The 18,630-nt window shown below is 44.7% G+C and overlaps 1 protein-coding gene across 1 annotated transcript in view; it reads right to left on the bottom strand.

Moving 5' to 3' along the window:
- Positions 1–18,630, bottom strand: part of brsk2a (BR serine/threonine kinase 2a) — a gene marked incomplete at both ends in the record, with an annotated part of 440,510 nt that overhangs the window by 114,918 nt on the left and 306,962 nt on the right. Inside the window, one exon of the mRNA XM_080736976.1 lies at positions 10,481–10,621. Coding sequence (XP_080593102.1) covers positions 10,481–10,621 — 141 coding nt within the window. The remainder of the gene's footprint in view (positions 1–10,480; positions 10,622–18,630) is intronic.

Raw genomic sequence — 18,630 nt, 5'->3', positions numbered from 1 at the left:
ATGTGTACAAATCTTTGAATATATTTTCAAAGCGAACGCTTGTACCTAAAATTTTGCTTCTGGGGGGTCCCTGGAACTAAATATTTTGAGATGGGGGTCCGTGGCCAAATAAATATCATTTTGGGGGTCCTTCACATGAAAAGGTTTGAGAACCACTGACATATAGTAGTCTCTCAAGAACAGACTAACTGAGCTCCAGTTAAGTGAAAAGGACCTTTTCTTTGACCATGGCTGGCTAGATTGCTGACATAGAAACATAGGTTTTTCAAAAAACCTTAGAAGGATTCAAAAGACACTTATAGAATCGGGTCAAAATTCGAATTTTCACGATTTTTCAAAAATAGCAGATCTACAAGCTCGCAGCGCGGCACTCGGTGCCGCGCTGTGAGCTTGTATATCTGCTATTTTTCAATAGTTAAAGCATAAAATAATAATGCACAATAAGGTGTACCCGTTCTAAATGGGTTAATTTAGGAATAAACACAAAAAGTTAGAATATGGAGATAAGAGGTTTCTGCCCGACAGCAACGATATGCCACTGTAGCACTGAGATATGTGCACTGTGAGTGTTGCTGTGCCAGACAGATTACTGTAGCCTAGAACCAAGTACTCAACTACTGTACAACAGTGCCTCTCAAACTTTTTTGTGTCAAATGTTTATGTATTTGGCCGGGGACCCCCATGAGAAGATATTTTGTGCCGGGAACCCCAAGAAGAGAGGATTTATTTTCGATTATGCGACCCAATGCTGTATGTGTCCCAAAAGTATGGGTTTAAGGTATTTATTTGACTTGAGTATTTACATTTTTACTTTACTTTATACTCTGCTCGGTTACATCTCAGAAGCTAATTATTGCACTTACTTTTGACTCCAGAATATATTTGACAGCTTTGGTTACTACTAGTTACTTTGCAGATTTAGATCATTAATACAAAACAAATATCACAGACTTAAGGGCTTTGCACACAGGAGTGTTGCGTTTTTTCCATTTGCTGCATGATTAAAAACGCATTGGATTTGGTGTGCAAGGCTGTGCAGAATCCACACTGCGGATCCGAAAAGGAGTCATAAAAGGAGTCAATGAGTTTTTACCGCATGCGACAAGACGCACAAATCGAACTGGGTTTGATCAGGGAAAAAAACGCACAGCCGCAGCCACCTGCCGCAAGGAAAATTCGGAGCCGGTGTGCATGAGGTCATAGAGAATCATTGTTTTCTTTAAAAAGATGAAATCGTTTGTTTTTTCCATGCGGAAAATAACGTGTCTGTGTGCAAAGCCCTTCAAGCTGGTTGCACACCGTTGCGTTTTTTCGTTGCGAAATGCGTTTTTCAGGGAAAGGAGAGAGAGAGAGAGAGAGCAAGGGACCCAGTGGTCCGAAAATAAATACGAAACGGGCGGCAGTGTGCAAACGTGATTGACATAACGTGAGGTTGATTTCTTTAATTATCTGCTCCGAACTTCGCTCCTAAATTCGTCCGAAAAAACGCAGCAGTGAGCCCTATTTTATACTTTGGCTGATGCGTCATTGTGATCTTGTAGATCTGCTGCTAAAGAAAAATTGAGTATTGTTACTTTGATACTGTATGTACACTTTTGTACTTTTGCTCAGGTCATATTTTGAATACAGGACTTTTACTTGTAACAGAGTATATACTGTACTGTACTTTCACTTGAGTAAAAAAAAAAGAAAAGAAAATGGGAGTATAATCTTTTCCACCACTGCTCAGTGTAAGTGCCTCTCTGTGCGAGGAGGAGCCCAGGTTCCAGTACCAAAGTGCAGCCTTAATGTGACAGAGAGGCACTTTAATGTCCTATTATGGATACCAGGGTCCCCGACACCCACACGCAATTTGTCCCGCTTGATGTTGTCTCTGGATAAATGCTACCTTTGACCAGCCAGACAACCTCCCCTTCACACCCCCACCCCACCCCCATTTCCTTGCTGTCGGGTAGAAACCTCATAATACAGTATTTCTGAGCTTTGTAAATCTTTGAATATATAAGCAAAATTTGAGTTACAATATATTATATTGTAACTCAAATTTTGCTTCTGGGGGGGTCCCTGGAACTAAATATTTTGAGATGGGGGTACGTGGCCAAATACATAGAATTTTGGGGGTCCTTGACATGAAAAGGTTTCAGCGCCACTGCCGGTAGGTATTTCAGAAACCTGTCAGGATATAGAATCGGGTCAAAGATTATTCAACATTGCACAACTTTTCACGATTTTTCAAAAATAGCAGATCTACAAGCTCGCAGCGCGGCACTCGGTGCCGCGCTGTGAGCTTGTATATCTGCTATTTTTCACTATTTAAAGCATAAAATAATGGTTAAAGTAATGGTAATAAATAATGTGTTTCCGGTCTAAATGGGTTAAATAGTAAATAAAAAAGAAAGGGTTGTGGACATACAAGGTTTTTTACCCGCCGACAGCCCCCCACCCCATTCGCAGAGCGTCAGGAGGGTTCGGTGTGTGTTTTAACTCAGTGTTTATGTCTTGTTTATGGCGGCAGGTCCCGGCATTAAGGCGTGATTTACCGTGTGTTTATATGATGCATCCAAGGCCAAATAATGGCTCTGGAAACGTTCAGGTGTTTATCAGTTGGTGGGAAGCAACTAAGTATATTTACTCAAGTAGCCTACTGCACTTTTTACTTCTCGTGTCTGTCCATGTGTCTTTCAAGAGGCGCTGTTGAGCAGCCTTGAAGTGTCTGAAGTGATTCTGTGTACTATGGTATTGTGTAGGCACCGCTCACTCCCACTGGGTGGGATTTTTTTTGTAGATCTACTCCATTACGTCTCAGAGGCAAATATTGTACTGTTTACTTTTGCATCAAGTTACTTTGTAGATTGCTATCATTATTACTAATATACATGATCCATCGTGCAATTAAGCCCTATTTTATACTTTGTCCATAACAAAAAAAATGCTGATCTACAAGCGAATTGTGAATGGGACAGTGAATAGGACATTTTGCATAATAAGTAGGCCTAGCTACATCTATACTATAATTTTGCGAATGTCTGAGTGAGTGTCTGAGTGAGTGTCTGAGTGAGTGTCTGTCACAGCGTTTCTCCTCAGTGGCTGGAGCAATTGATCTGAAATCGCATCACCATAAGCATATGAACACACCTGACATAACTGTGAAGCCCGTTTGTCACTTTCACAAATCATATGCTGTATATTAGCATTTTTGCCTTTTTTGGGGGGGGGGACAGTATCTCTGTAGCCATTAAACGAAACGGGTTTCTTACATTGATGCTCCTACAGTACATCATGCAAGCACCAGTTAAAGTTACTAAAGTTACTTTTTTTCACATCCCATAACCCACACACTGCACATCATTTTGGAGCTCATATCTTTGAACGGGTAAGGGCTAGTTTACTTTAAAGGAGCTATAGTCAACGTTTTCTTGAAAAACGAACGCTGAAATAAAAATAATGTTTTGAAAATATAAAAAAAAAGATTAAGCTTCATATATGTTTCTATTCAAAAATGACCACAAAAAGTGTAAAATAATGATAAAATAATCATTCTGGCCATTGTCAGGCTGACTTTGTTTACATCCCTTATCAATCCATATAAAAAAGAGGGATGTAAACAAAGTCAGTCTGACAATGGCAAAAAATATTATTTTATCTTTATTTTATGCTTTTTGTGGTCATTTTTGAATAGAAACACATATGTGAAGCTTAATATTTTTTTTTTATATTTTCAAAACATTATTTTTATTTTAGCGTCCGTTTTTCAAGAAAAAGTTGACTATAGCTCCTTAAAGTATATTTAGCATGTCCATGTACAATGTTGAATACAGGACTTTTACATGCAACAGAGTATTTCTACATCGTGGTATTGCTACATTTACTCAAGTGAAACATCGGAGTACTTCTTCCACCCCTGGTGTTTATTTATGCTGTGGTTTTGTGCTTTTAGGATGTGTTTGTGTGATTAGCGCGGGTGCTAAACTAAGGTTTACACACAGAGGGCTATCTCTCTGTCACCGTGGCGGGCGGCGTTAAACAAAGTTTGAACACTATCTTTAAAAACCACTCACACACAGGCAGTGCTATCCGGGCCATTGCCTTTGTTATTGATGTTACGCTAAACTAAATCATTGCTGTCATGTCCTCCGGGGCCCCAGGCTGCTTGCTCTGTGCGGCTTTAAAGAGTTTGGAGCTGACCTTTTCCCTGCCTGTTTAAACTCTGGTCACAAGCTGTTTGTAGATTGCAAATGTCTCAATCATTTAGCTGCAAAAAGAATCTTATTTAAGCAGGAAAGTTGACAAATTACTGTACTCGTTTTCCAAAATTTCCAACCATAGCCTGGACAAGTAGGAACAGAGGTTCAGACTGAAAGCTCAATTCATACTCCCTCGCATGACGGCGTAGCTGGCCGAGAATCTAGTCTGCAGCGACACATCGTGCAACACAGTATGAATGCTATGCTAGTCACCATTGTTCAGTTGTGCCATTGTCCAGTTGTTTTAAGATATGTTTTGGGGCTTTTGTGCCTTTCACAGGACAGTAGGCGGGGATAGAGATGGGGAATGACATGCACGCAGCAAATCTGGTCGGGCTCGGGAATCGAACGAGCGACCCACTGCAGGCTACACAAAGCCTATGTGGTGTGCCCCTGGACCAGTAGGCCAGCGGGTGCCCCATTTAACCATTATTTATGTAGCCACCGTATATGACAACAGTATCTGCTATTTTTACCATTTTAAAATACATATAATTATTATTATTTGTATTTAACTTGGGAAATGTTCACCTACAATGTTTGTTCACTCATCCATTAAAACATGCACGTGCCCGCGCACATGCCCGCGCACATGCACGCGCACACACACACGCACGCACGCACGCACGCACGCACGCACGCACGCACGCACGCACGCACGCACGCACGCACGCACGCACGCACGCACGCACGCACGCACGCACGCACACACACACGGCGGAGGCAACCATGCATGGGAATCACCCTGCAGTTAGGGGTTCAGTGTCTTGCTCAAGGACACTTGGACATGAAGCCATGGAAGGGCCCGGGGGTTGAACTCGGAACAGTCGGGTTCCCGAGGGGGTACCATCTGAGCCTCAGTCCAGTGGTACATAACAGTACTACTATAGCAACGTGGTCACAGCTAGCTGGGAAGTGGGCTGACTAGAGGGAGGACTTATACTGGGGTAAGGACAGGTTGAGGCTGAAGGGTAACACTTGCTATGCATCCGATGTCTACAGCAGGGGTTTTCAAAGTGGGGTGACGGGGCACCCTGGGGTGCCGTGACGGCAGCCCAGGGGTGCCGCGAGATAATTTGATAATATTTGGAATTTATTTGGCCACTTGATATTTAGTATCATTTTAAACTTGAAGTAATTTTCAATTCTAACCAAAATGGCTATTATCTCAACGTTTTCCTCGCAACATAATCACAAAAATATCGTCACTGTCGGGCAGAAACCTGGTATCTCCAAGTTTCAAATGTGTACGTCTTTTGATAAAGCAAAGCCCTGCTTCATCATACAAGACCGTCGCACAAAATTTGTGAAAACAGCAGATCTACAAGCACACAACGCCTCGCGATGTGCTAGTTTGGTAAATCTTTTAGATGATAAATAGAAATCGAAAGGTTTTGGACATACAAGTTTCCACCCGACAACGACGATATGCTATAAATATATAAAGATGCTGGGAGTGAAAATTATAATGTAGGGTTGCGTCGGATTAAAAGAATATTTATGGGGTGCCCTGGTCTACAGTATAATGCATTATAAATATACTTATAATGCATTATTTATTTATTTATTTAATTTTTATCCCACGATTTTTTTGTAACCCATTTTTTCACCCGGTGCCAATTGCCTAAGCTGTGATCCTGGGCTCTACTCTCCCTCTGCCAACCTGGGGAGGGCCCCGAACTGAGCTCATGCTTCCTTCAATGCATGAGGAGTGAGCAGGCCACTTCTTATCACCTGACAGGGGGAGCTTCCCCGGTTGGACGTAGCGCGTGGAAGGAACACGTTATTCCAACCAGTTCCATTCCCCTCCATCAGGCGCCCCGGCTGGCCAGGGGGAGGCTTTATAGAGACCAGGATTACTGCATGTTTTTGTGAGGGTATCTACCCTAGGAGACACGGGGAGAACATGCAAACTCCACACAGAAAGGCCCTTTTGCCAACCCCACCTAGGGTGTGGGCACTGATGACGCGGAGGAGGGAACACACCCCCAGCACCCACAGTGTCCCCCGGCGGGAATCGAACCCAGGACCTTCTAGCTGTGAGGCGACAGCACTACTGACTGCGCCACCGTGCCCCCACTTATAATGCATTATAATCTCAGTGGTAGCTCAGGGGTAGAGTTGCCACCTTAGAACACGGAGGGCTCTCGAAGGGTTCGATCCCGGGCTCCTGCAGAGTTAATGTCGAAGTCCTTGAGCAAGACTCTGAACCCCTAGCTGCTCCCGGTGAGCAGGTTGGTGCCTTGCATGGTTTCCTCTGCCATCGATGTATGAATGTGTGTGTGAATGGGTGAGTGTAATGCACAATCTATGTAAAGTGCCATGGATAAAGCTATAAATGCACCAATTTACCAATCTGCTCATGACACCGTATAATTATAGTTACTAGAAAGTACTGCCTCAATACAATAATCATGACACATTATAAAGCATTCTATAATGACTTATAAGGTCAAGAATATATACATGCATTGTGATACGCATATCGTCACTGTCGGTGAGTTTCAAATTTGTACATTTTTTTGCAAAGTAAAGCCCTGCTTCATCATACAAGGCTGTTGCACAAAGGTAGTGAAAACAGCAGATCTACAAGCACACAACGCCTCACGGTGCGAGGTGTTGTGTGCTTGTAGATCGGCTGTTTTCACTACCTACCTGATAAATGTAAAACGAAGAGTTTTGGACATACAAGGTTTCCACCCGACAATGACGATATAACACTGTATAATCACAGTTATAAGCACTTATTACTCATGGTAATCAACTTGCTACAGGCCAGGTGTATTTCTCATGTCATGTGAGAAAAGCCAAAGTGTATGCTGTTGACGTAAGGTCTATAAGATATCTGCATTTGGATAGAAACCAACACGGGTGTGGGTGTCATCGCCTCTATTGAAAGTCGCCCCAAAATGTCAAAGTTGATAGGAATCAATTAAACTAAATGGCCTTAGAGTCCGCCCTGACACTGAGTAAGGAGGTCAGGGTTTAATCTCCGGGTCCATACCAATAACTATAAAAACGGGACCCAATGCCTCGATGCTTGGCACTCAGCATCAAGGGTTGTATTGGGCGTACTACTAGGGTCAGGTCCAGGGGGCGTACTTGTACGCCAAGCTGCCTCGCACTACGGAAACACGAGATGGCCCACAAGGCCCAAGGCCACTTACTTGTATCAATTAATGGATTATCATTTACTTTCAAAGCCGTAAAAGCCCTGTTTAACCCCTAACCCCCATCATTCATAGGGCCTATACCATTATCACCGGTCTCAATGGCCCCCCTGTGCTCCCTTTTTAATACGTACGTATACATAATAAAATCCTTGGTAGACCCTTATATGGGTTCATTTGGTTATATTCGTATACGCTCAGAGTTCAAATGAACACCCAGGGTTTTACTGCGTAGCTGAAACTGCTGCATTGCTGACTGTGCCGCTCTGATAATTATCCTGTGATATTAATGGAACGCCTCCTCCCTCCAAACTCCACCCGGGCTAAAAAGAAAGCATTGGCACTCATAACGTCTTTACTGTCGGGTGGAAACCTTGTATGTCCCCAAAAAAAAAAGAAATAGTGAAAATAGCAGATCTACAAGCTCACAACGGACACGTTGTGAGCTTGTAGATCTTCTATTTTCATTACTTTTGTGTGACGTAAGTGTACGTATGATTCATTTACATGGGGGAAAAAAAACAATTTGAAATGTCCTCTGTGCTGCGTATGTTGTTCACATGGAAACAAAACAAGCGCATCCCAAACGATGAACAAAACTGATTGTAATGTACTTTTCATTCACACTGGGAACTCATTATTTCAGAATAATATTATCATAATTGTCATAATTTGTTTGTCTCTGGCTGACAGCTTTGTTCGTAGACTGAGTTAACTGATAACATCTCAATTTTGTGTACTGGAGATAATGAACAAGGCATACAAAGTATTAACTCATTTAACGCTGATCCCGAGTATACTTGTGAAAAATACTCGAGTATTTAGAGTGCCGATCCCGAGTATACTCGCGTAAAATACTGTATATAGAGTAACGCTGGCACTCTTACCCTACGGTCCGTTGGAAAGTCCTGGCACGATTGGACTCGCGGATTCATCATCATCGCGGATCGTGCACAAAATAGTAATCCCTTAACATGGAGGCCGACGGTCGATCTCATCTTTAATGTCCATTTTCTCCAAAAAACACTTTTAAAGCCAAGGATGGCATTAGATTCTCGCTACAATAACGTAATAACAAAGGCAACGATCGGCCATTACAGCAACGGCATGGGATGACGATCGCCTCCGTTGAATGACGTCATGACGTCAATGGACTTCTGGCCTTCAAAATAAGAGAATGGCCGCGGATTGAGCCTGCGAGAGGCACGCTGGACATTTTAACCCGTTCATGTCTGGAGCACTAAATTTAAGAAGAACTGTGGTGAGATGCAGTTACTATCAAAACCTCCACCGGCTGTCCGTCCGTCCGTCCGTCCGTCCGTCCGCCGTCCGTCCGTCCGTCCGTCCGTCCGTCCGTCCGTCCGTCCGTCCGTCCGTCTGTCCATCAGTCACGTCACACGTCACACTCTTCCCCTACTCATATCTCCGCCACCGTTGCCCCGATCCATGCCAAACTTTGCACACACACACACTCCGTGGCTGCCAAACCACAACCCCCACCCTCTCATTCCTCAAATGGCCCTCTTCCAGAGCCACCATGAGGCCGGTTCTTGCAAGACACATTTTTGGACACTGCTCCTACAGATTTTGCCCTAAAATCACGCAAGGCGGTACACAGTATGTCTACAGTCATGTCATCAACATGGATCTGTCCCATTTCCCATATTCCCTCCTGATTGGCTACCATTGGCTTCCAAAGTTTGTGTATGCGACCTGACTGTTGCTTGTCTCCCGATTTCATACTGTAAATATTACAGAGGATAAGCTTTTAGGTGTATTGTGTGATAGTACTGTATGCCTCAATTGTATTATGAATTGTGTCCACGAATCATTTGCGATCAATCAATCATATACAGTACATTGTTGAAAGTCAAAATAAAATGGCTTCAATGTCATAATGTTGGAAGATTTATTTTCTCTCCATACGACCTCATTTTTGTCAAAGCCAAGAGTGGCAGTCTTTGAACTGGAAGGTTCCCTGTTCGATCCCTTGCTGCCAGCTTCTCCTGGCTGCATATGGAAGTGTCCTCGAGCAAGACTCTGAACCCCTAATTGCTCCCGATGAGCAGGTCGGTGCCTTGCATGGTTTCCTCTGCTGTATTTGAGTGGATGTGTGTGTGTGTGTGTGTGTGTGTAAATGGATGAACGTGAAATACATTTGCAAAGCGCTTTGGAAAAAGGGACTCCATAAAAGCAGTCCATTTACCATTTAGCTAAGAAAAGAGCACACAAAAACTACTTTGTTACCAACAGCGGTTGGCAAAGAAATGACCAGAGAATGCAGGCCTGTGCTCCATTTGTTTGTTTCTAGTGAAGGATAAACATTAATTCGGAGCAATACTACTTTGCTTCTCTCAGTCACCTACTACAGTGATTCTCAACCTTTTCAGGACGCGACCCCCAAAATAATCATATTTTAACCCTTTCAGTGCCACCTTCACCACTAGAGGGCGCCCAATGGCCATAGAATCCACCATAGACAAGCGTTGTATATGCACAAGCCGTGCGCAGCCATGACGCGCCTGAACACTTTCCTTTGTGCATGACCAGGGACAGGATGAAGTTAGCTTGAAGTTAGCTATTGGCTACCAAGCATTTTAGAAGCCCTATTTTCGGCGATTTAGCCATGATTAAACCTTGCACACCTCATGGATATGCATGGAACAGAGAAAATTAGCTCTAAAGATCCTGGATTGCATTGGAGTGGATGGTAAATATCGGCGGCGCGACGCTCTCGCGGGCCGTGTAAACAGATGACGGCCGGCGGCCTGGCTCGAAAAAATAATAATAATAATAATAATTAAAAAGCCGAACTAGTTCGGGATAGGCACCCAGGACGGTTCAAATTATCCCGAACTAGTTCGGGATAGGCACAATAAGAGTTAACTGGGGACCCCCCCCCCTGGGGTTCCCGACCCACAGGTTGAACACCACTGATCTACTACACTCTCACTAGTATCGTTCCATGTTTTCAGAGTATTGAGAGAACAAGTGAACAGGAGCCATCCCCAGTGCGTTGGCCTTGCATTCAGAGCACAGATCACACAGGGGCAGAGGAGGACCTACCATATAGAATGACTGTGGCAGAAGTCGAGCGCCGAGATGATCTGTCTGAAGAACTTTCTGGCTTCTTTTGGCGTTAACCTGCCTTTCTTCACCAGGTAGTCAAACAGCTCCCCACCCGACACGTGCTCTAGCACCAGGTACCTGTCGGGGGAGAGAGAGAGAGAGAGAGAGAGAGAGAGAGAGAGAGAGAGAGAGAGAGAGAGAGAGAGAGAGAGAGAGAGAGAGAGATATTAAATCAAATTATATAGAACAGTGAAGTCATGACGTGACTCGCTCATCCCCCGGTTCCACGGAAGTAATTTCTCTATGGAGAATAACATTGGGTCATCTTAACACATCGGACGCCCACGTGGTTAACGTGTATTAATTTGCTGGTGCCCATGGCAACGCGTCATTTTACCTACCGGCGAGAGTACTGGCGACTGTGGCGAGAAAAGTAATCCGAGTAAATGTAATCCGAGTATGTCCTGTTTATTTCGCGAAAATCTTTTCTTTCAGTCAGGACCGTTTTTTATCATTTCTAAGCCACAGTGTTTGTGTTACGGCAGGTAGAAGAGGCTGCCGTTTTGAAATGAAAGTGATTTAAAAGCTAGATTAGGAGAAAACAGCATTTTTGTGCAGCCGCTAAACAGGAAGTCAACGAGACACACAGCACGTCCGGGTGACGTAATTGCGCACTGCATGTTGGGAAATGGAGTTTGTTTCATCACCGCGGTAGCCAAGTGCAGTACAGTACAGTATAGTTTACTGTACAACGCGTCAAACGCGTCGTGGGCCTCCAGCGACATCAAAGAAATTGACTTGTAGACACCACGTGGGCATCCGATGTGTTAAATCGTCTCATATAAGCATTGTGGTCCAAAAATAAACAAACGGTCTTTGCGATATTGTCGGCGAGGTGGCTCTGTATGGTTTATGATAGTCAGTCACTCATAAGTGATAAAGCCTGTTTCTAGTGAAAATGTAACTAATTCGGCGACAGTAACATTAGCGTTTTTTCACTATCAGTTGATTCTTCATATCCATAGAGTCAAACCACTGAGATCATTTGTTTATAATTGGAACACAGTTTTTATATGACGCGATATGAAAAAGGTCTATGGGAATTCAGAATGGGGGAAGAAAACCGCGAACCAGGTAGGATGTTAAATTACGTCACACTTCACTACCCTATAATCAAGCAAGGAGAATAGCACCATATCGTTGCTGTCTGGCAGAAACTAGTTTAACTTTTTGTTGTTGTGGTTTTTCGTAAATTAACGCTACTTGATCATACAACAGCGTCTCTCAAAAAGTAGCAGATCTACAAGCTTGTAGATCAGCTACTTTTGCTATATCTGAATCCCGAAAAGTAACCGTTGTGTACATAATGAGGTGAGGCGATGCACTTTGTTGTACGTCGAATACAGAAATCTGAAATCCACGAGCTTGTAGATCTGCTGTTTCCATTATTTTTGCACATTTCTATTTGAGCTTTTTCATCTATAATAACATGCCCAAAAGAGGGACGACAGGTTAATGACCTAGAAAGAAACCATCACGTACAAACTGACCCAAAAAAAAGAACATTTGACGTGCGCTCAAAACAGAGGCGGTGCTCCAGACTCCACAGGGGCAGCGTCTTACCGCTGGGGGTCATGTTGCGATACATGACCTGCATAGCCAAGTCTGCTTATTATAACGTCATTGTCGGCTGCATCATTTAAAACATGATTTAAACTAGTGAAAACAGCCGATCTACAAGCACACAACGCCTCGCACCGCGTTGAAACTTGGAGATACAAGGTTTCTGCCCGACAGTGACGATAAGCAACTTGTTGGGCTTGCTTTTCTGCAAAAGTTGCTTGTAAATATTTATGGTTGTGTGGGTTATGGCTCTTTTTTTGGGGGGCTTGTTTCTAGTTCTTATTTGGCTTGTTTCCTAATGTTATTTAAACCAGTGATTCACAACATTTTGATGTCAAAGATGAATAAAACGTGTCTGTGGACCTCCCATCTGAAAATATTTTGGGCCAAGGACCCCCCATACAATATTTGCGTTGTTAAAATGTTTCAAAAATATTCCAAAGTTTGTAGTTTTTTCAATATTATTTGGAAAATTGGCAGATCTACAAGCTTGCGACGCGACAAAAAGCTTGTAGATCTGCGAGCTTGTAGATCTGCTATTTTCAAACAGCCGATGTACAGTATACAATACTGTAGGTCTAAAGTGCTCAAGTCGCGAAGTTCTTTCTGGCTCGTTTCCATAAACCCCGGTTGCTTATTTCTCTCGCAACATCTGGCACCGAACAACGCCATGTGATCTCTGGCACCGCGGCCCCCGTAGAGAGTTGAGCTCAGAGACGAGACAAAAGGCTTCCCCTGTTATAAGACACCAAGAACCACAATCAATGAAGAGACAGGCCGTCCCCGGGGCCTTATCATGTCCAGTGTTTATGTTTTCATAAATGTCTCAGAGCATGTGGTCTGTTATTCAACCCCAGCCACCCCTCAGCGTCAGACTTTGCTGATGACCTTGCTGTCCTGTCCACAAATATAACGCATCTACAAGACAAAATGGATCGACTCACCAAGTACGCACTACAGACGGGCCTCATCATTAACAAAACCAAAACCAAAGTGATGTCCATCAATTCCACCTCACAGGCATGCATCACCATAAACGATGAACCGCTTGAAGTTGTTGACACCTTTGTATACTTGGGAAGCCTGATTAGCCAGGACAATGCTGCACAAAAAGACATCCAGCGCAGACTTGGACAAGCACGCAGCACCTACACAAGACTCCACAACATCTGGAAATCCAACACCTACAGCCTCAAAACCAAGATCCGTCTGTATAACACCCTGGTCAAGCCGGTCCTACTATATGGGGCTGAGTGCTGGCGTATAACCAAGGGCGACATGAGCAAAGTCAGCTCTTTCCACAATGGCTGCCTGAGAAAGATCTGCCGTATATTCTGGCCCAATACAATATCTAACAAGGAACTCCACATGAAGACTGGCTGCCGGGACGTGACCACAGAAATTAAACACCGTCGCCTGAGATGGCTTGGGCACGTACTTTGAATGCCCCCAGAGCAGATTCCCAAAGTGGCCCTCAGATGGACACCGGGAAAAGGAAACGAGGCCGACCTAAGATCACCTGGCGCAGAACTGTCGAGGCTGAGTTGAAGGAGATGGGTCTCTCATGGGGCACGGCACAACTGGCCGCCAAAGACCGGGATAGGTGGAGGAACATTATCGAAGCCTTATGCCCCATAGGTAGGGTTGGGTACCGAAATTCGGTACCGGGACAGAACCGATAAGGACATGACGGTTCCTGGGTACCCAAACATAATATTTACTTTCGGTACCGCTTATCGGTTCCTAGACGCACCAGTAAAAAAAAGACGTGCTATTATCCGTTCATCCGACGAAGGGCGCACACTCTGAATTGGGAAGCGGCTCTTGTATTCCTCCAACACACATACACACAAGCGCACACACAATCGTGGGACAACTGCGTTGCCACAGTCAACAACAACAGCGATGCTAGCAAAATTAGCAGCCCATCCACCAGTACAGCTGAGCCCTGCACACTGTGCACAGCCACAGAGAGACGTGAGATGGAGTCGAAACATTTATAACAGCGTGGCATTCATCTGAAAGACTGTACGGCAACAGTGCTTGCGGACCCCCGTGTGTCTCTCTGGGTTATGGTGCGACTGCGGGCTCAGTTCTCTGTCGCTCGCTCGCTGGCTGAGCTGTCAGCTGTGTTATTTTGTCAAATCTAAGCTGGCAAATCTAACACTTCCTGTAGCCGATCTTTTCAGAATAAGATATGTTAAGACTTCCAGGCGGTGGTCAATTTCGTAATGCAATAATACTTCCAGACGGTGGTCGACTTCTTAATCTCTTCAGAATAAGAGTATCGCTGAAGACATTGAAATATGATTTCATTTGTCATAATTCATTAAAACTGTAATTAAACATTCAAATTCAATTAAAAAAATATGTTTTAAATGATTCATTAAAACTGTAAATTAAACATTAAAATTAAATTAAAAAAAAAATGTTTTGTGTAAAAACCAAACCATTTTGGAACCGAAATAGGAACCGTTTGGAACCGGAACCGATAAGCAGAACCGAAACCGGAACCGGAATCGTAAAAATCCAAACGATACCCAACCCTACCCATAGGGGGCGAAAAGCATAAGTACCGTAAGTAAAGTTCCACCCCTCAGAGAACCGCCGGAGCAAGTCGAGGCTTCAATTCAAACACTGTGACAGCCAGGGGTGTCGCACCAAATTCTGGGCCCTGGCCCTGGGTACAAGGATTCACTGCAGGCCACCCATGAATGTTTCTTCATAGGGGGAGGGGGTTTAACCCATTTAGACTGGGAACGCATTATTACACATTATTTTGTGCTTTAACTATTGAAAAAACATTTTGTGCAAGTCTTTGAATATTTCAAATCCTTCTAAGGTTTTTTGAAAGAAAATTTGTTTCTATGTCAGTGGTGCTCAAACGTTTTCATGTGACCCTCTCCAGAAGCAAAATTAAATGTTAAAATGTTTGCTTAAAAAAATTTGCACACATTTCCACGACTTTTAAAAAATAGTAGATCTACAAGCTCGCAGCGCGGCATTTGGTGCCGCGCTGTGAGCTTATAGATCTGCTATTTTTCAATAGCTAAAGTATAAAAATTAAGGCCCCTCCACCTTATGGGCCCTAGTAACTCAGTCCCACTCCCCCCCCCCCCTTGTGACGCCCCTGATAACAGCCGTTAGTTTACTGCGTCCTCTGATCTCCCACTGGGTCTGCGTTGATAAACGCGCATTAAGAACTACAAAAGGACTAAAGAAGGGGTTTGCTAAAAGTGATAAGAAGTGGCTCCGTGAAGAGGCTTTGTGTGATTTATAAGAGCTTGTGAGTTCTGCTTCGGTGTCGATGATGTAAGCTCCGGTGACTGAGAGTATGGTGGCTTATGTTCGCGCGCACACAAAAGGATGAGATGAGAAGAGATAGCTACGAGCGAAAGGTGAAGAGAGGTGTTATGAATTTCTCCGAAATATTGTAACTTTGCACTTGAATAAGAGTTCAGCTGAAGGTGCTGTGAGTGATATGTTTTGGTTGAACAAACTTATTCTGATAGTAATCCTTGCTATAGATTTGGGTATTTTGAGTACTGTATGTCATTATAGGCGGAAGAATTTCTTTCCAATGATTTTTCTTTGAATGTGATTCAGATATAACCATATATAGAGGCCACTACAGCTACACCCAAATGTAGGACACACAACGGTGTGCTTGTAGATCTGCTGTTTTCACTAGTTTTGTGCAACAGTCTTGTATGATGATGCCCGAGCAGGTACAGTTCCATACAAAAGGATGCTAAAAGGATCTCTCCTGGCGGAGAGGACGCTGGCGTCTGTTTGTTCGCCGCTTCTCCACCTGAGCTTTTAGTTTAATTTTAGCGTGATCCAGTTTTTTACCTTTTTTACTAGGCTCAGTGTTTTATAGTTCAACACTTGCCGCTTCCACCCTCCAGACCTCAGCCGGACGCTTTATTTATTTTAATGTCATTCTCCTACCTGCTGGTCCACTGACTCAGGCTACCATCGCCTTGGAACGCTGCAACTTTCCCGGTCTTCCTTCCCGGAGAACACGGACTGATTCCAACGTCCCGGAGCTCTGGTTAGTCAGCGGCTTCAGGGCTAGCTGGCAGCCAGCAGCAAGCAGTCAGTTCCTCGCCGTCAGTGGATCCTTCTGGCTAGTCAGCGGTCTTAGGGCTAGCTGGCAGTCAGTCGTACAACAGCAGCAGCTCCGTGCTGTCACTGGAGTTAGCGGCTACCATAGCCTGCACTTCTTTTCCTCCGTCTTCTCTCCGTTGAACCAGCCATGCCCTGGATCACCCTGGTGTTTCTGTGTTTACATCTCGCCCGGTCAACAACTGTGCGACCAGCGGCTAACAACACCAGGCTATCGTCCACCTCGGCTAACATGCCTCTTCATTACTCCACTTCACAACTCGTCAAACTCAACAACCACATCATCGTTCCATCCCTCATCACAGTCATCAAACAACACGGATTGTTACGGCGCACTAAATATATTCACCGAAGCTCCCGAAGAAAGTTTTTCTACTCCCGGTCTGATCATTCTACTATTCCCTCACTCTGGACAACTGAACGCTCCGCCCCAGCACTACGTCATCACAACAACACTCTACACGTGCGCTCTGCCTGTCTGCAGCCACTGCTCAAAGCTCCACTGCCTGCTCAACTCCACTCCACTCTCAAAATATCTCTGTTCAACACCCGCGCACTATCTGACAAAGGACTCATTCTCAGTGAATTTATTACGGACAATAATATTGACTTCTTTTTCATTACGGAAACATGGCAAAAACCACAGGACTACTTCTCACTCAACCAATGCACCCCCCCTGGATATGTTTATATGGACAAAGCACGCCACAACAAACGTGGCGGCGGCCTGGCCATAATACACCGTGAGCAAATAAAAACCAGCCCTGTCACCATTCCATCCTCCTCCTCATTTGAACACCTGGTGTTTAAACTATCTGGACCCAAACCCCTGGTCACTGCAGTAATATACCGCCCCCCCAAACCCAACCCTGCATTCTCCTCTGACTTTTCTACTTTCCTCACTCACCTCTGTGCTATTTCCCCATACCTGCTCTTAATTGGTGACTTCAACTTCCACATAGACTCCGCAAACTCTCCCCCTGCCACAGAATTCCTGGACATTTTAAATTTATTTAACATTACCCAGCACGTTGATTTTCCAACTCATATAAAAGGACACACCCTGGATCTGATCTGCACTACCGGAAACACCATCAATAATCTCACCACCTCCGGCAACACTCTCAAACACATCTCTGACCACCTGGCCCTCACCATGGATATTGACATTCCCACCCCCGTCACCAAACTGAAACGCTCCATCACATTCCGCAACCTCAAATCTATCCAACCCTCCTCTCTCTCCTCCCTCCTGATTGATACCCTTCCGGACTCCTCATTCACTCTCAATGCCTCCCCCACTGAACTTGTCAACAACTACAATAACTCACTCTCCACATGCCTCAATCAGCTTGCTCCCACCATAAACAAATCAGTCTCCTACACCCACTCTGCCCCCTGGTACACTGACCATCTCCGCCAGCTTAAAAAGAAGGGCCGCCAGCTTGAGCGGCTTGCCAATAAAACTGGTCTAACTGTCCATTCCGAAACCTACAACTCTCACCAGCAGCAATATAAACAAGCCCTCAGCAGTGCACGTACTTCCCACCATTCCTCCATCATCCAGTCCGGTAGCAATAACCCCAAAACACTGTTCTCCACTGTCAACAAACTGCTCAAACCTATGGACACCACCACCTCTTCATTTGACAACAGTAAATGTGAATCTTTCTTAACATTTTTTCAGTCCAAAATTGACACCATTCACTCCGAACTGGCCACCCCCTCCACCGACCCCTCAGACCCCGAACCTGTCCCCCCGCTGTTCTCTGGTGAGCCCCTCAGCACCTTCACCACAATCACCACCACTGATCTCTCCTCCATAACCTCTGGCATGAAAACATCCACCTGCATCCTCGATCCAATACCCTCTTCCCTAGTCATAGCATGTCTCCCTGCGCTCTCTCCATACATCACCAACATCATCAACACCTCGCTGTCCACCGGTCTCATCCCACCTGCCCTTAAACTGGCTGCCGTTACCCCCATTCTCAAAAAACCCGGACTTGACCCTGACACCCCTAACAACTACCGGCCCATCTCAAATCTCCCCTTCATCTCCAAAATCCTGGAAAGAGCTGTTGCCTCCCAACTGAAATTACACCTGGACTCAAATAACCTTTTCGAAACATTTCAATCCGGCTTCCGCACAAATCACAGTACTGAAACGGCTCTCCTCAAAGTTACCAATGACATCCTCCTCTCCGCTGACAATGGCTTCCTCTCCATCCTCATCCTCCTTGACCTCTCTGCCGCCTTCGACACCATCAACCACTCCATCCTCATTTCCCGCCTCAAGTCCTCCCTCGGAATAACCGACACTGCCCTCTCCTGGTTAACATCTTACCTTTCCGACCGTCACCAGTTTGTCTCCATTAACAACTGCCACTCTTCCA

This window comes from Nannobrachium achirus (assembly GCF_963921795.1).
Source record: "Nannobrachium achirus genome assembly, chromosome: 11".
Classification (NCBI taxonomy): domain Eukaryota; kingdom Metazoa; phylum Chordata; class Actinopteri; order Myctophiformes; family Myctophidae; genus Nannobrachium; species Nannobrachium achirus.
This window is presented reverse-complemented; position numbering and strand designations above follow the sequence as displayed.